Raw genomic sequence first — 19,064 nt, forward strand, 5'->3', positions numbered from 1 at the left:
CGGACCGGGGCACGAACCCGTGTCCCTTGCATCGGCAGGCGGACTCTCAACCACTGCGCCACCAGGGAAGCCCGAGACCATGATTCTTATTTCCACATTATAGAGGAGGAAGCGGAGACTTGAAGAAGATAATTGATTTGCTCAAAGTCACAAAACTAGTAGAAAGCAGTACTGGTTTTCGGGTCCAGTTTTGCTTTGCTCTAAAGGCTGGGTTCTTTAGATTTTCATTACCCGTTTCTTTTCTACGTTTTAGCCTCCAATTCTGTCCACTCAGAAGTTGTGCAAAATCGTATTTATAAATATTGTTCTGTGTATTTTTAGTTAATGGTGTTTTGTTAGCGAGATTTATTTCTACATTTGCTTATCCGTGACTAATTTCTGCTTCGTAATTTTCATAACTGGTTTCTTTCAGAGGTTGGCATATTATTTTGGATTCTTTTGTCTTTAGACATATCAGCACCTCCCTGATGTAAGTACAGAGGTTAGCAGGCTGAGAGGATTTGTGTTGATTTATCTTGAATGACTAAATGATAGTATTCTCAGGGGAAAATGCTATATTATGCAGCAGTAAGAGCTAAATCAGTTATATTAATTTCTTAATTTTCTGAACATGAACAAATATAAAAACGATGTTTAACTGTGACCTCAACTCAGGAAATACGTTAGGCAGGTAGGAGGTAACAGATGCTCCAAGCAAACGCAGAATGGTTGAGCTAAAATGTGACGGAGTAGGACACTGATTGCAAAATCTAAATTCCCTATGGTTTTGTGTGGGTGAGGCTTAAAGAAACTGCTTAAAAAGCAAGAGTGATACCCATCGTGGGTCAGTTCAGACCATTCTCCGGATCAGATCTCAAATGTTAGGCGTGGAGTTAAATGTTCTATGCAGGCAACACTTTCTGCTGTTTTCCTGAAGGTGGACTCCTAGTATAATAAAAAGATCTCTGTGTAATAAAAAGAACAATGGAATAGCCAAGTTTGAATCCTACTTTTGCTATTTACCAGCTGGATAAGCTAACTGCAATTTACCAGAAACGTCGTATTCTCGTGAATAAAAATGGAGAGGGTGATGACATAATAATAAAAGTGATAACACCTGCCCCTTCAACCTCAGAATTGTTGGGAGGATCAAAAGGGATGATAAAACTGAGTGTGCTCTGTAAATACACAATATCATTACACGAATATGTGGTATTATCAGCATGGTATTTTATTTTTACGTGGGTTATGTCATCGTAGATGGTTTTAATTAGTTTTTGTTGGTGATTATTTTTGATTGAATCATGTGAATTTATCTTCTTGAAGGGTTATACCTTTGTAAACTTTTAATTCAGTTTTGTTGTTTGAGTATCTTTGGCTGGGTCTGGATTGGCATGAGACTGGTGTTGAATTTTTATCAGTCGACAGTATCATGCTGTCTCCCTGAAATATGCCAGATCCTTTTTCAGGTCTTTCTGTCTGGCCTTTAATTTTAGACCAGTCATCAGGATAAGCACTGGATCTTCTAGATGACTTCACATTCTGAGTATAGCTTCAGAAAGGAGATTAGAAACTTGACCTTGATATCAAGCCTCATTCTACAGCAGACAGAAAACAGGTGAGACGGAGTGCCTGTAGCATCACCCCAAGCCACCTCATTTTTGAACAGTAAATGCAGTGCTTTGTCCACAGGAATGACAGGCCTGTGGGTGTATGAGTGGGCCTCTTGATAAAGAGAGAAATGTTTTGTTTTAGAGGAGGCAACGTGGCATAATGACTGAGTGCCCAGGTTCTGGAATCAGACAGGCATGTTTTATTCAACCTCCCTAAACACAGCCAAGATACTTAAACTCTCCAAACTCCAGGCTTCTCATCTATAAAATAGAGATTATAATAACAACCACGTGGGTTATTGTCACTGGTAAATGAGAGAGCTTTTTAAAAGGTATATCTAACATGTAATAATTATTATTATGAATTGATCTCTGATGGAAACAGATAAAGGGGAAGGAAAAGAGAGTGATGAGTCCATGGTACAGCTCTTATACATCTTAGAATCATGTCCCATCCTCCAGAAGCCAGCTGAATTAACCTATAGTGTAACTGAGCCATTCTCTTGATGCTGCATCACCTAATAGTTCTTTGAACATTAATTGTACTACAGTATCAGTAAAACAGAATTATTAAGATTTAAGCTCTGTGATGTTTTGTTTTCAAGATCTAAGCGTAGTTCCTCCATTTTTAAGGGAAAATTTTAGACTAGATGATAATCTGTGTTTTGTTGAGCAGAAGAAAATCCGTGTAAACCTACACCAATGTGAAGACTAGTTTTTGAAGTCTGAAGAGCATAGCTTTGTGGAAAATTATGAGCGGTCTGAGCATTTGCTTCATAAATACTACCCAAACTGGCCTACTTTTCTTTTCTGGCAGTTCACATTTAAGTGTTGATTTTTTTTCTTTTAACAACACTTTCAAGCTCCTTCTGCCCTCAAACACCTCATGTAAGCTGTCATTTTGCTCAAGATAAGAGGAACATTGCTTCAATTCTGGTCAGTTTCTAGAACTGTGTGATATTTAATGAGCCTGTCTAGCCTAATTGATCCTCAAGCATATGCCTGTGTGTGTGTGTGAGTGTGTGTATATATATGTGTGTGTATATGTGTGTGTGGTGTGAAAAGCAGATTGTCATCTGGTGGTGGGGACAGGGAGTGGTGGGGACATGAGTTGAGAAACTCTGGCCCGGCCATTTAAAGTTCTGTGCAGCTTTTTGGTGATGGAACTCTTCCAGAAGGCCAGGGTGAGGCCCAGCCTTGGAGGGGAAGTTGTTGTGACGGTCTGACAGGCCTTCAGTTGGATTTGAAGCTGGAGGCCATGTTGATGACAATGTTAGTTCTGCCCCAAAGTTACTGGCCCCCTGTTTGGTCGGATTCTCCACCAACTAATCCGTGGCTTTGCGGCTCCTACCAGCTCCCAGGAAACTGCTGATGCAAAGCTTTGGGCTTGGTTACCTGGTGAAGCCTAGAGATTGACACCAACTCAGTTTTCTTTGTTTTATTTTGTTTTTTCCTACCCATCTGATTTCCTGCTTTCCTGAAAGCCTTCTTCATCAGCGAGCATACAACCGTTCTTGGAAAGGATCAAGACGTTTATGATTCTCAAAACCTATTAATCAACTAAAGTTTTCCAAGTGCCAGTGATACACTTGGGTGTCTGAGGACAGAGAAGCGAAGGGGCCAGGTACCTCTTTTTAGAACCGGTTCTGGCGAAAGCTGATCAGAATGCACACAACAGTAGCGCCGTTTCTTACAGGGGTAAAAAGAATTCACAATCCAAAGGGCCGGACATTAATGGTCAGAAGCTAGCAGTCCTAGTGTCTGCGCCTGTGTGACACAGACCATGTCAGATCAGGGTGTAGGAAACTATGTCTTGCCCACAGGCATGTAAGGAGAAAAGGAGGCTGGGTGCTGGGGTGCTGGCTGGGAGCCCCAGGGTGTCCTTGGGTTTCGAGCCCCTGGCAGATTAACCCTTGGCCGCAAGGACTGCGAGGGAGAAGCCTTGAAAGGAAAGCGCAGGAAATCTTAGCCGGCGCGGGGACCGGGAGGGCCGCGGTGCCGACGCTGCGACAGAACCAGAACGGGGTGGGGTCAGGGTGCTTCCTAGCGCAAGGAGCCCGCCGGGGTGACCGGGATGGAGGTCGTTTCTTGCGGCGGGGAGGGAGGATGGGGAGCTCGGGCGAAGGAAGAGCAGAGGATCCTCCCGCCCCCGGGGCCGCGCGCCACAAGGCGCCCTTGTCGTCGCTTTCCCTCTCGGGTTGGCCAGGGCAGGGCGGGCCGGGTGGCGCTCGAGGGCCGGGCTCCGAGTCCCCACTTTTCCTCCCTCCCTTCCTCCCTCCTCCCGGGCAGTCCCGGGCGGCCGGGCCAATGAGCGGCGAGAGGAGGGGAGCGGGAAGCAAGCGCTCTCGGCCGCAGCCCTCCTGCCGCGCCCGCGGCCACTGCGCCAACGCCAAGTTTGCGCCCCGAGAGTTTGCGCTCGGTCGCGTCCTCCTGCTCGCCGCTCGGTCCCCGCGAGCCAGGCGGCCGCGCGGCCCTCGGGACAGCCACCCGCGCGCACTCGGGCGGGAGGACGCCGAGCGGGGTGGCGCGGCCTGGGGCCGGGGCTGCCGCCTCCCGAAGATGCAGGATGGCAGCAGAGCCTCCTCCCAGCCTCTCCTACCGCACCACGGGCTCCACCTGTCTGCACCCGCTCAGCGAGCTCCTGGGCATCCCTCTGGACCAGGTAACGGCGGGCGGTCGGCCCGCGGCTGGGGCGGGAACGCGGGAACCCTCCCTGAGCCGGAGCGTGAAGCCTGCGGGGGTGTTGGTGAGGATGTTATCTACCTCCGTCCCCGCCCCCATAGCAGATTTCACTGCTACAAACTAGACAGGTGGAGTTTTGTTTGTTGGTTTTAAATTGATGTTTTTCTCCTGTGTGAAAAAAATTGGTATACCTTGCACAGAAGGTTCGAATAAACTTTTTTGTTTTGTTTGAAGTTTTGGGTTTCCTCGTTTCCTGTAACCCAGGGCTAAAGCATTCTGATAAATGACTCAAGTGTTTCTTTCATCAGTGTAGTCAAGTCTTTATTATTTTTAAGTTAGATGAAACTACTTAGAAACTGAACCTGAGTGATCTATACGCAAAAGCCTGTAGCTTTTGAATGAGAGACCTGGGTTTTCTGCAGTGAGGCTTGTGAAATTGGGTTGACAGTTATTTTGTACCACCTGTGATCAACATCGTCAAGGGAGAAGGGACACAGGATGCTGTGGTTTTCCGAGGGCCTTAGGTTATTCAGTCAGTCTACCCTCGGGGGTCCAGGCTCCCTAGTAGGACAGGTTAGTGGAAGAAGAGAGGCACTGCTGCAGGTATTTGGACTGTCCAGCAACTGTCTGCTACCGTTAAAACTGAAAATGGCAGCAAACGACAGTAATTCCAGGTAAGAAATTTTCCCGAGGGTTGAGGCTATCTTAACCCCTTTTCGTGTCTCTTTAGGTGCTGCAAGCTAGATAGGCCTTGTATTTAGCAGTGAGTCAATAAATATACAGTTGACCCGCGAACAACACGGGTTTGAACTGCATGGGCCCACTTATATGTGTATATTTTTCAATAGAAAATACTACAGTACTGTACCATCCGAGGTTGCTTGAATCCACAGTTTCCGAGGAACCACAGATACAAGGGGCCGACAGTAAATTATAGACAGATTAACCCCTATGTAGTTCAAGGGTCAGCTGTATGTTATTTAAATGGAATTCGGTAAGGCATGCTGGAGGACGGCCCACTAGTGATCTTTAAAAAAAGTCTTCTTTCCTTCAAACGAGAGTATACCTGCTGCTCTTTCCACGCACATTCCCTCAGCAACGAGGAAGTGAGACCTAGATGTTTCCCGTATTCAGATGCTGTTTACTGAGCCACCCTTCCATCTGGCTCCCTCTGAGGATCTGATTCAGAACTCCACCTGATCTGACTGTCGGCCATCAATTGTAAAATCCAGACGGTCAGGAAATTGGGAGAGGTATCAGCTGCTAACGCCTGTTCTTGTGGTGAGAGTGTAGTGACTGCCAGGGACCTGCAAAGGCAGAAATAATAGCAAATTCTTTAGCCCTGAAATGAAATATAACTCAGAGCTGAATTTCCTTCAGGGGAGTTCGTTGGTACTTACCCCTCTACTCTCCATCACAATTTATTTTAATTGCATTTTCCATTTTCAGCAATTCAGCACAGCTACAGAGAAGAGGAATCCAGGGAGGTTTTTTGTATGGAAAGAGTTAGATTGTTAATGAATCCCAGAGACTGACGACTGAGAGGTGCCTAGGATGATGTTATTAAGTGCTTTGTAACTGCATCCACCCTCATCCTCCATCTCCTGGATTTCTGGCAAAGGAATTCTGGTTTTAATTTATAAAAAAGAACAAGAGAGCCTGTGGGATGTTTAAGGCTGGAAGGAAGGGATTTCTGGGATGAACTGAAGGAAAAATGTGGGCGATAGGCAAGGAAGGAGCACCTGTGGTCTCTTAGATCTTAGGAAACCCCACTGCCCTCCAGCAGGGTCAAATCTAAGTGACTCTCGGTGGAAGAAACACTTAAAGGGCAACGCCCCAGCTGGCTCATTTCAGGCCGAGGGAGAATCCCAAACCATAAGTAATGTGGTTTGAGGCTAAACTGTGGCTTGAGAGTTTGGAAGCTTGATGTGTTTTTCTCCCTCACACTTTCAGGGGTTTTTTAGTTGTTAGACTGACTTGCGGGTAATTTGTTCTCTGCCGGAAAACTTCCTTTATGACTGCTGGCTGGTATTCTACCCTCCTGGAGCCTCAGAGTCTCCACGTGTAAAATGGGAGACGACAAAAAGACCTACATTTTGGAGCCGAGACATTTTATATAGATATAAAATGCCCTATAGTCCTTGTATCAGACAGGGTCCTGGCAGGAAACAATTCAACTCAATGGATGGCAATGAAGAAACTTTGATGAACTACTTAGAGCGGTGTGGGTGGCATTAAGGGAACCAATAAAGGATGTTCAGGTACCAAGACCTGGGCAAGGGAAAGGGAAGAAAGTCCTCTTGCCAGGATACAGGGGGGAAGTAGAGAGAGAACCTCAGCCCTTCTGCTCCCCATCTCCTGGCCCTTCCATCTCTCTTTTTTTCTTTTTTGCGGTACGTGGGCCTCTCACCATTGTGGCCTCTCCCGTTGCGGAGCACAGGCTCCGGACGCGCAGGCTCAGCGGCCATGGCTCACGGGCCCAGCCGCTCTGTGGCACGTGGGATCCTCCTGGACTGGGCACAAACCCATGTCCCCTGCATCGGCAGGCAGACTCTCAACCACTGCGCCACCAGGGAAGCCCCCTTCCATCTCTTGCAGTGGCCCCCAGTGGGTGGCTGGCCTGGGGCACCTGGGCAATGTGGTCTGCAGGGGCTCCCCCTGGGGCACAAAATTGGGAAGAGAAAAGTGGAGCCAGGTCTGGAGGACAGTCCTAGGATAAGAGCCCAGTCCTTGATACATGTTTACTCCTGGCCCATTAAAGAGTGACTTTTTATTGGCCTTCGATTTGCTAACAATGGAAAAACATATACCTCAAGTTGTCCAAGTGGTTCTTCATATGCCACTTAAAGATAGTGAATCCTTTTCTTAATGTCTTAACATTTCACATGTATATTTGTAATTTCTATATTGATTGCACTTGTGAGAATGTCTTTGGCTTCTGGGTCTCCCTGTGTCAAGTTGTTTATTATTTGCAAAACCTGAAATATCTGTTGAGCATTCTACTATGTGAGTGAAGAACTCTTTTTTTAAATATTTTTACTGGAGTACAGTTGATTTAAATGTTATGTTAGTTTCAGGTGTACAGCAAGGTGAATCAGTTATACATATACATATATCTACTCTTTCTTAGATTATTTTCCCATATAGGTTATTACAGAGTATTGAGTAGAGTTCCCTGTGCTATACAGTAGGTCCTTATTAGTTATCTATTTTATAAATAGTAGTGTGTGTATGTCAGTCCCAATCTCCCAATTTATCCCTCCCCCAACCCTTTCCCCCTGGTAACCATGTTTGTTTTCTATATCTGTGACTCTGTCTTGTAAGTAAGTTCATTTGTACCATTTTTTTTAGATTCCACATATAAGCGTTATCATATGATATTTGTCTTTGTCTGACTTATTTCACTCAGTATGACAATCTCTAGGTCTATTCATGTTGCTGCAGATGGCATTATTTCATTTTTTTTTTTCTTATGGCTGAGTAACATTCCATTGTATACATATACCACCTCTTCTTTATCCATTCATCTGTTGATGGACATTTAGGTGGCTTCCATGTCCTGGCTATTGTAAATAGTGCTGCAGTGAACATTGGGGTTGCATGTATCTTTTCAAATTATGGTTTTCTCTGGACATATACTCAGGAGTGGGATTGCTGGATCATATATATGGTAGCTCTATTTTTAGTTTTTTAAGGAACCTCCATACTCTTCTCCATAGTGGCTGTCTTTAATTATTTTTCATCTGATTCTTCCATTTATCTGTTCTGTTAGCTTATGGGGGGAGCCTGTGTGCAATTGTGACTATACTCAGGAAAAGTCTGTGGTTTTAGTTTCCAGGGACTTTTACTAGCCTGGCCTCCTCCTAGAGATGTTAAATGCAAACTCATCTTATTTAATTGGAGACTAGAACACAGCAGTTCAGATCCAGAGTATAGGAAATGGATGACTTAGGGGCCTTCACAGGTGCCTCACAGATGAGTTTGATGCAAACTGCGTTTGTAGAATGAGTTTCTTTAGAGCAGATGTGGAGCTCGGGCAAAGAACTGAGGATGACTATTTTGTTTCATTTTTTTGTTTAAATCATCTGCTCATGCCCTCTCCACTCTGTTTTGGTCGTGGGGTATGGCATGATCTGTCTTTAAACTATCCTAGCCTTCGAAGTTTGCAGAATTGACTCAGCTACCAGGATAGACGCGGGAATACTGACGTTCCTAATTTGTGTGGTACCCGGTCATATCCTAGGGGCTGTGCAAGAGGAGAAATTCCTGGCTTTAAGGAATTTGCAGTTTGGTGGTGGGGAACTCTGAGTGCCAGGAAATGATTTTTGAGATTAAAGCAGTCCAGGTTTAGGCCTATTTATGTAAGCTTGTGTTACAGTTTAAAATGCAAGATCAGTGAAGACCAGCTCCGAAGGCCTGACACTCTCGACTTATGGTGATATCAGCAGTGGGTTTTGATGATTCCACCGGGGCCTCTGACCACAGCTTCTGTACCTGCCTGGAGCTTTCAGTCACCTGGTTGGTTCTTTTGCCTATTCTTGGAAAGCCCAACCCTCAATTTTTCTCTGCTTATCTAAGTCTTGCCCTTGGTTAAAAGCTCAGCTCACATTCCACAGTCATTATTAAATCAATTAAATATTTATTTAACACTAGTAGTACCAGGGACTTGGTCAGGTCTTAGAAATATAGGGCTTAAAAAAAAAAAATCAAGGTTTCTATCCTTGAAGAGTTTATACGCCCATGGAGGAGACAAAAGACATAGAAGTGCTATGTCCTCACAGACCTTTGTAGGTACTAATAGAGGTTTGTAGGTGATACCTTAGTGGAACAGAGAAGGGAAAGCCAGAGGACACCTTGGACTCTTGTGGAATTTACTGTTTACCTTTGACACGGTTTATATTTGACACTTGACACAAAATGTTACCTTATTTTGTTAGGTATCCTGCCTGGTTTATAATACTGAGTTTCAAACTAATTTAAAGTCTCCTTGAAGTCTGGGTTTTATCTATCCTGGTATTCCAAGCAAGTAGTAGCGTGCTCAACATAGGCTTATCATTAGTAGCAATATATGCCAATGCTAACGATATATATGATCAGACTTTGATACAGAATCTCCTGTTTTTAAAGTGGAGAGAGATGGATCTTTGTGGGAGGGGTGGGGAGGGTCCTCTACCGAACATTCCCCCTGTTGGTGCTGCCTCCAGGCTGTACTCTTGGGTTTCTGACTTGAACAATCTACTCTCCACCCTGGGGCTTTCCAGCTGACCCCGGCTCAGGATGCATATGGCAGGTCACAGAATGTCCATCCTGCAGAGAGCCACTTCATTCATTTTTTTGGCCTACAAGGCTAGGTCTCCTGTCCCCACTTAATTTCCCTTTCACTGTCTGATAGTGAAATCATTGGCTTATGGGAGGAGCATCATTTGGTTAGACTACAAACAGCAAATACTGAGTTTTTGCCATGTTCCAGGAATTCCTGGGACTGGGTGAGGCTGTTATCATTCAAACATGAATAAAATAGGGTCCATCCTCGAAAAACTCATTGTTGGGTGGGGTGGGGACACAGAAGTCAACAGGTGTTGCTCCTGTGTGGTGCCTGGACCAGCAGCAACAGCCTTGAGACTTGTTAGAAAAGTTATTCTCTGCCTGGGACCCTGTCTGCTGCTCTGGGCACAGACCCAGCCAGCGGGGGATTTCATGAGCCCTCTCGGTGGTGCTGGGATGCCCAAAAGTTTGAGAACCACTGCTGTATGCAGATAATTGGGATACAAGTTAATTAAGCGCAGTGGAGGGGGGTGAGGTGTGGTTGTCAGAGAGCATCTCACAGGTGGGGAGGACCACGAATTGGGTCTTGAAGGCCGAAGAGGTATTTGTCAGGCAAAGTCGGTAGAAAGAACAGCACGTACAGAGGTGGGGAGGTGTGAAACTGTGCCCTTCGTTCAAGGAACTGAGTCCACTGAAGTGGCTGGTGAGGCTGCCCTTGTGAAGATTTGGGGACTCTAGGTTGGGGAGGGAGGCAGGGGTCACATCATGAGGAAGCTGGGAGGCTCTGGTGAGGTGTTTGTTCTTCACCCTGCAGAGACCAGGGGGAAGCAAACTATTTCTATAACGGGCCAGAAAGTAAATATTTTTGGCTTTGCAGGCAGTACAGTCTTTGTTGCACGACTCAACTGTGCCATTGTGCGGTGAGAGCAGCCATAGACAATATGTAAATCGTTGGGCCTGGCTGTGTTCTCATGAAACTTTATTTATGGACTGAAATTTGAATTTTATGTAATTTGCACATGTTGTGAAATTTTCTTCTTTTGATTTTTTTTTCCAGCCCTTTAAAGATGTAAAAACACGTAGTTAACATGCAGGCCACACAAAACAGGCAAGGGCTGGATTTGGCCTGAGGACTGGAGTTTGAGACCCCTGTTATAGACTAATTTTCCTCACATTTGGTGGATGGACCGTCATCAGTATCTATTGCCAAATATGCTTCTGGGATTTGACTCAGACCTAGTGAATTCAAGTACATATCCGAGTGACAGGGCTGCCCAGGTGATTCTTGTGCTACCTGAAGTTTAGAGGCATTACTACCATCAAAGGGAAGGCATTGAAGGGTTTAAGATGTGAAAGGATTTTCATTTTGTGAAGTGGGGCAAGAGGTCATGGCTGAAGGATGCAGGGATGGAGCAGGGGTTTTTGACAATGAATGGATGTTTAGAGTAGTCTTAATGGGGAAACAGAGAAGGAGCGGCCTGGGGTCAATTTAATGGGTTGCTGAGTATAATCAACCCACTGAAAATCAAAAATTTCAGGATTTGTGCCAATATGTGGCTTTTGTCTTTCAGCAGCTCCTTGTAGGAGCAAAAGTAAAATAAATAGCTGGACGTTTGCAGGGAAGGTTGTTGGAACGTTAAGAAGTAAGGGTGTTGAAAGATGCTGACAAGCAGCTGGAGGTGATGGCAGTGAAAAGGGAAACATTTGGAGATTGGAGGGACTTTGAGGGGCGGGTGCAGGGGAAGTGAGAGAGCCAGGGGCCAGGATCTTTAAGCTGAAGATTCCTAGGGAAGCTTCCCTGGGCAAGGATGAAAGTCAAGGTGTGGCCATGGGAGAAGGGGTGAAAGTCGATTCGGTTTAGCAAGCTGAGGAACTGGGGGTTTTGGTTGATCGTCCTAAACATTGAAGCTGCCCAGGTGACTGGGGATGTGAGGTGGAGAGAAAGACTCTGCGGTACCTAAACTCTCCAGGAATGTGGAGGTAGTTTGGTAGATCCTGACAATGAAGAAGGGCCAGAGAGGGTATGACAGGCTCTGCTATCAGGCACTCAGCCAGCCACTCTCCAGGGCGCATCTCATTTAATGTTAGGACGCAGGGTGGGGTCTGGAGGGAGGTACTTCCTGGCTGGAAGGACGGTGCCTCTCAAAGGGCGTTGGAAGAGCTCTCTTAGCCCCTGTATCAAAGGAGGCAGCAGCTGAGCCTGTTGAGCTCAGCTCACCCCCTGTTCCGTCCAACCGACACCATCCTAGGGCCCAGTTCAGCCTTGGCACTGCTTACACACTTCATTGAATAAATACAATACCAAACAAAATGCGTTCAAATGCTTTCTAAAGAAGTCAATTTTAAAGGTCTTTCCATTCAGGTTAATGACAAACACAGTAAAGGCAGATACGCTGCTTTCACATAATTGGCTGATTCTATACAGCACTTATATCTTTTAGTCCACAAGTATATTCTTAAAGGACAGAAGGATGGTGGAAGAAGAATGGTCCAAAGCAGCAATGGGGGAATCTGGAAAAGCAGTGACTTTCTTCTCTCTCCTTGCCGCTTGTGGTGGTAAAATGGGAAAGCAGGCGCCTGGGGGCGGACAGTTCTTCCGCAAGGCTAAGAGGGAGGGAGAGAGCTGGGAAGACACCGAGGCTTCCGGAGCGGAGCAGAGCAGACTGAGGGCTTTGAGGAGGACCTCGGAGCCCATGACTGCAAGCCTGCATGCCAGGCACAGGAGGCTCAGGGGTGAGCGGCGGGGTGCTTGGCAGGTTGAGGTGTCCCCGGGGGGCCCAGAGTCCTGGTAAGGCCGCGGTCAGCGACTGACCCTGGGCCTTGTGGTCTTTCCTGGAGCTGCACACAAAGAGGGTGGGCAGCCTGGGGGCTGGGCAGGGCTGGAACCCAGGACTGCCTCTGCAGACTTTGCTCAAAGTCACTGCCCTGCATCCCAGCCACTGCCTCCCTGGGCGCTGCACCATCAGCGCAGCGGATGAGTTCTTTCCTGTGCCTCAGATCCACTGCGTTGTCCTCACCTTCCAGCTTCTGCTCACACTTTTCCCTCTGCCTGATATTAGTCCTCATACTCATCCTCATTTCCTTTTTCATCCCCTCCTGTCTGCTCTCTGTAACCCTGGCCTTTCTCTCTCCTCTCCCCTTATAGATCATCCCCCCCGACTCCCCCAGGGCCAAATGGATCCGATTTTCTTTTCTTTTTTTCTCCATAGCACTCTCTCCATACTGTATGTGCTTCATTTTTTGGTGGGAGAGATTATGTTTATTGACTTTGTATATGCATATCTACTTGTCTGCATGTTGGTTATGTGTGTGTTTCTGTCTTTTTTTAAAAATTGCAATATATAGTTGATTTACAATACTAGTTTCAGCTGTATAGCAAAGTGATTCAGTTATATGTATATTTTTCAGAGTGTATCCCATTGTAGGTTATTACAATATGTTGAATATACAGTACATATATTCCCTGTGCTATACAGTACATCCTTGTGGCTTACCTATTTTATGTATAGTAGTTTGTATCTGTTAATCCCATACTTGTAATTTATCCCTCCCCCCTCCCTTTCCCCATTGGTAACCATGAATTTGTTTTTTATGTCTGTGAGTCTGTTTCTGTTTTGTATATAAATGCATTGGTATTATTTTTTAGGTTCCATATGTAGGTGATATCATGTAATATTTGTCTTTGTCTGACTTACTTCACTTAGTAGGATACACGCTAGGTTCATCCATGTTGCTGCAAATGGCAGTATTTCATTCTTTTTTCCCACATGGTGCCTCTTACTTTATGTCTCAGATATTTATCGTCTTTCTGCCCTGCCTGATTCTGAGAGGCTTCTCTCTGTAGTTGCTTATGGAGTACCGGATGCCAAATATTGGGCTAGAAGGGGGGATACAGAGATTAATTAGGATCTCTGCTTTCTAGGAGACAAACCAATATGCACTTGGTAAATTACTTTGTTACGTGTAAACTCTTGTAAAGCAGTGTGCTCAATGCTCCAGAAAATGTGTAGGCGTGGGCCTCAGCACTCCTGGGCCTGTCCTGGGGAAGGTGAGGGGAGCTTCCTGGGAGCTGCTGCTTTAGAAGGAGAAGGGGAAAGTGCAGGGGTTATTCTGCCTGGGACAGGCAGAATATGCCAGGAAGAGGAAGCTGTTTGAGCAAAGGTACTGAGGCCGAGAAAAGATGACCTTTCTTCTTGGGCAGTGAGTGAGGCTGAATCTTAGTCATCTTGGTATGCTTACTAGTACGAAGTAAGAACTAAATTTGGTTCCACTGAAGTGGAATTTTATTTACATAATTTGCATTGGAATGGATGACTAAGTGATGATAACATTAGGAGCTGGTTCTTTTTACCAACTGGTTAGGCCTGTTTATTATTTGGACCCTACACTTCAGATCGAATAGGCCTAATTTCTGATTTGAGAGTTAATTAATGGCCCAATAGTTAAATAGTTAAATGTGAATCTTGGGTTGTTTAAATATAAAATTCTCCATTCCCGTTTTCATTATGTGGAGTTGATAGATGCATTACTTACCCTTATAAAGGCAGATATTAATATCATTTTTTTGGACCAGTTGTCTCAAGTGTGTGTGAACAACGTGTACAATTTTCCTTTTGCAGTTTGAAGTCAAGTCACTTACATACAGAAAGTGCTGTATACCCAAATACTCCCAAGTGTCTTTGAAGCACAGCCTCTGAATTACATTTATTAAGAAAAATTTCATGGAAAGATTATATCTAAGGAGATACAATCTGGAAATATCTTTTTGTAGCAGCAACTTGTAAAAAGAATTCAGTCTGTGTAATTTAATAACAGTATTTGGTTGTATGCTTTTCAGAAGCTTTCTATTTTAAGTAAGTCAAGCCTTTTAGTAAACAAGACAAAGGGAGAACTTGCTGCAGTCTTGTTAATGACAATTTCTAGCAGTTTTGCCAGGATAGCAGAAGGATAGAGAATAATCAGCGGGAAAAGTAACTTCAAGTCGTTTACTCGGGTTAAAAATGTGCTTTATTAAAAGCCCACTGTCCCGTAGGGCTTAGAAATGTGATCATCTGCCACAAGATGAACTCATTAACCCATTTTAGTTAGCCAAAAAATAGGCACTCGGTTAATCATTTACCAACTTCCTTATAATAGTGGGGCTCTGCCTATAACTTTGTTATCAGTGGTTAATCATTTTTTGAAGTATAGTTTTTTTTTTTTTAAGAAGATGTTGGGGGCAGGAGTTTATTAATTAATTAATTTATTTTTGCTGTGTCGCGTCTTCATTTCTGTGCGAGGGCTTTCTCTAGTTGTGGCAAGCGGGGGCCACTCTTCATCACAGTGCGTGGCCCTCTCACTATCATGGCCTCTCTTGTTGCGGAGCACAGGCTTCAAACGCGCAGGCTCAGTAGTTGTGGCTCACGGGCCTAGTTGCTCCGCGGCATGTGGGATCCTCCCAGACCAGGACTCGAACCCGTGTCCCCTGCATTGGCAGGCAGACTCCCAACCACTGCGCCACCAGGGAAGCCCTGAAGTATAGTTTTGAAAGTCCACACAGCATAAAAGGGGCTCTAAGTGTTGAGTTAGGATTTCTGGCTGGGGGATGGTGCTGGGGATTTTGCAACCATCATATTATTACAGATATTCCATTCTCCAGCCTGTTTACCAAAACAACAACACAAAGCTCGGGTTTGAAAGCCTCACTTGAAAAAGGAGCAGGGGTACGTTGGAAAAGTTTTGTTCCGGGAATTCTAACTTCTTATTTCAAACAAGTAATTAAAAAATGAGTGGTTGTCTCCCCCCCACCCCCATTTTTGTCTCATTCATCATTCTGTACTTCTCATTTGAAACAGTCAGCAGAGGTTTACAACACAAGGTTGCTAAGGCCTAGAGGAAGTTGCTAAATTCAAAAGTCATTTTGTGACATTTTATGAAGTGGTTTAACTGTGAGTGTCACTGGGTTGAGACTTCTTTCTTCCAAAGACTTATTTTTTTATCCCTGGCATCATTTTTTGCTCTGTCTTTTTAAAAAATTTAATTTCATTTATTTAAAATATTTATTTATCTGTAATGTTTTGTGTTTGATTAATTTTTTTTGCTTTTTATTTTGTATAAATACAGTTTAAAAAATGAGTTTTCTGACTAGGTAGCTCATGTACTTAGTATCAAACCACAAGGCAGAAAAGGGGGTATAATGAAAGGTCAGTCCCTGTGGTGTACGCCCCCCTCACGCCGCCCGCCCCAGTTTGCAGCTGCTCATATCCGCTCCCCGCTGGCTGCCAGTGGCATCCTTTCAGAGGTAGGCGAGGCAGCCATGTACACAGAATCTTTTTGTCTTTTCTGACACAAACGAGAGTGTACGGTTCTTCCAATCTTTGCCTTTTTTAAAAAAAACTTAACAGTGTCTCTTAGGGATTGATTCATATCTGCATCTACAGAGTTCTTCTGACGTTGACTTCCTTTCTGCCTTTTCTGAGAGTTCTGCTTCTCTGCTTCCAGGAACGGCCTTGTCCTTTAGCAGATGCTGAAAGACGCTGGTGGGGGTGGGTGATGGGTTTGGGGAGGGGTCTCCCACATTGGCATGGACCCCAGGAACATGGAGAACATGGGGACCACGTTAAGTGGGGCAGGTGGGGTGGCGGGATGAGCACTGAGCTCAGGGCGAGCAGAAGATGGGCTTTGCCTCCAGTTTCCCTGGGAGGGAAAGCGTACACTCTGGACTTAGGCATGAGGACATTAAAGATTCCCTTTCCCTTGTGCCCCAGGGATGAAAATGGCTCTGCCTCCCACTGACCCGGTGTCAGCGGAAGTTTTGGTCTGTCCGTCTGCTGGAAATGGTGCTCTTTAAGCCCAATGCAGCTCTAAAATTCTGTGATTCCAAGATCTTCAACAGTAGCAAGGAAGGCTTGGTTTTAGATTGTAAAGAAACACTTCTTGAGGGTAAAGGCCCCCCTCCAAGGCCTTTTCTTTCTCTTTTTTTTTTTTTTTTTTTTTTTCTTGCGTTATGCGGGCCTCTCACTGTTGTGGCCTCTCCCATTTGCGGAGCACAGGCTCCGGACGCGCAGGCTCAGTGGCCATGGCTCACGGGCCCAGCCGCTCCGCGGCATGTGGGATCCTCCCGAAACGGGGCACGAACCCGCGTCTCCTGCATCGGCAGGCGGACTCTCAAGCACTGCGCCACCAGGGAAGCCCTCTTTCTCTTTTTACTTTTCAGTGGATGCAGCTAAAAGGATTGTATCTGTATATTTTCCTTTCTTGTTTATCCCAGTGAAATGTGTGCATTTCCATGCATGTTGGCTGAAGCGAATTGACCTTCAGGGCTCTGGAATCTGTCTTCTTCCACCTCCTCGTTAGAGTAAGGTCAGAACGCCTTAGGAATTTGTGTGCTTTACTCTGGAAATAAGACCGTGTGAAAAAGAGCTTCTGTTTCTTGTTTACTAGAGATGTTGAGCTGGTTTTCCTCCCTTCTCAATTCCAAAAGAGAATCGCCATTCATCTCCAAACAGTAAGTGTTAACCTGCCTGCAGGTTACTGAACAAAAGGGAAGCAAATCAATTTGTATATGAAATTCTACTCAGAGAGCTGTTTTCTACACATTGTGGAGGAAAGAACAAAAAGATTTTTCATTTTCTTAATGTGTAGGGTCTGGGGGTGGAGTTTACAAAAAGAGTATAATAAAGGACTATTTTGTAACCTCAGCCTTATCGAGTTAACGTTTACCTCAGTTTTATAGTGAGCCTAAGTTGCAAAACTTAAGTTGACTTATGTGTTTATCTTTCTACTGAGGTATTGAGAGCCTTCATAGATATCTTTATCTATGTTTTGTTATCTTAGTTTTGTTATCTTAGTTTGAAAGAAGGGCGAAAGGAGGCTATGAACTAAAAGTAATCATTTCATCAAGATACCAGGTGGGACCCAATTTCACTGCCATAACCAATAATGAATTATGACTGTGCATCTTAGCTAGTGGAAACTGCAGAGAGAATTAGAAAGACGGTAGTGGGCTGTAAAATGATTTAGAAATTGACCACTTACAAGTTTTTAGGAGAGCTGGAAAACCATCTCTTGTGTGCTTGGCAACCCTCAAATATTTATTAGAGTTATATGTGTCGAGATTTGGTTCTCTGTTGCAAAGTTTCTAGATGATATGGAGAAGTTAGAAACAAGCAGGAAAAATGGTTCTAAGGACAACTGGACTGAAGGTTCCTAAACAAAAAAGGAAATGAACTTGAGTAAAAGAGTTGACAAAAGATGGCAAGCGCCACAGACTGTGGAGTAGCCGTCAATGAGGACCATAAAATACCTGTTAGGTAACCATAGATGGGGTGTGCCACTGATGCGCCTCATTTCCTAAAGAAGGCTTTGAACTTGATGGCCTCAGAGAAGTCCTTTGTTGTGTCATTTTGTAATTATCCCTCTTTAGCTCGAGTGAAAATACTAAGGGTCTCACCAATATTTCAAGAAGCGACTTGCACCTCATCTAAGGTTTGCCCTTTGCTTCATGATAATAGATCACATTCTATGGTAATTAAAAAAAAACAAACTTATTTTGGAATAATTTAAAATTCACAGAAAAACTGTACTGATAGTACAGACAGTTTTTATATGTGCCTCCCCCGGTTTTCCTCAATGTTAGGTACACTTGTCAAAAGTAAAACATCAACACTGATAGAAAACCATTAAATAAATTCCAGACTTTTTGAATTTCACCAATGTTTCCACTAATGTCCAATTTCTAATCGAGGATTCTGTACCTTACAATTCACCCATTTCAAGTGTACAAGTCAATGTTTTTTTTAGTATATTCACCAGGTTGTATAACCTTTGGCATAACCAAGAGAAGTCTCAGGAGACATGATCTGAAGTGAATGCAATGTGGTGTCCTGGATGGGGTCCTGGAGCAGAAAAAGGGCATTGGGTAATAAGGAAATCTGAATAAAGTATGGGCTTTAGTTAATACTAGTGTATCAATATTGGTTCATTAACTATGACAGATGAAACCTTTATATGTAAGATGCTAATAAAAAAGGAAATAGGTTGTAGGATATATGAGAACTCTATTATCTTTGCAATTTTTCTGTAAATCTAAAACTGTTCTGAAAAATAAATTTTATTTAAAACATGATGCTTTTTATTTTAAATCAAAGATTATTAGTTGTGCTATGTCTGTGAACATTGGGACCAGCGTGCTTTTAGAGAATTTTCGAGTCAGAAGAATGGAAAGAAAGCACACAATTACACTGGTATGTGTTTGTGCTTTAGATTCACTTTTGCTTTAAAGTCAGATTTATTAAAATCATTGCATGCATCTAAGTCACTTTCAGTAAAGATATAAAGGACTTTTGGTTCATCCTGAATCCATCAGGTAATCTTCATGAATGAATAGTTGTTTAGTAAGATAAATATTTCTCTCCCTGTAACATCAAACAGCAGAACCACCCCCGGACAAAACTCTCCAGGCATTTACCATTGCTCAGTGAGATATTTCCTCATTATTTTGACCATAGAAATGCTATTCTGCATCTCAGTTGTCCATTCAGCAGG

At 44.2% G+C, this 19,064-nt stretch overlaps 1 protein-coding gene across 1 annotated transcript in view; it reads left to right on the forward strand.

Moving 5' to 3' along the window:
* Positions 1–3,953: 3,953 nt before the first annotated feature.
* The window catches only part of MBOAT1 (membrane bound glycerophospholipid O-acyltransferase 1), a 124,198-nt gene continuing 109,087 nt past the window's right edge, over positions 3,954–19,064 (forward strand). The window contains exon 1 of the mRNA XM_007445948.1: positions 3,954–4,254. Within this exon, the coding sequence (XP_007446010.1) occupies positions 4,159–4,254 (96 nt within the window). The 5' untranslated portion in view covers positions 3,954–4,158. The remainder of the gene's footprint in view (positions 4,255–19,064) is intronic.

The sequence above is a fragment of the Lipotes vexillifer genome, unplaced genomic scaffold, assembly GCF_000442215.2.
Source record: "Lipotes vexillifer unplaced genomic scaffold, Lipotes_vexillifer_v1.1 scaffold501, whole genome shotgun sequence".
NCBI classification, from domain to species: domain Eukaryota; kingdom Metazoa; phylum Chordata; class Mammalia; order Artiodactyla; family Lipotidae; genus Lipotes; species Lipotes vexillifer.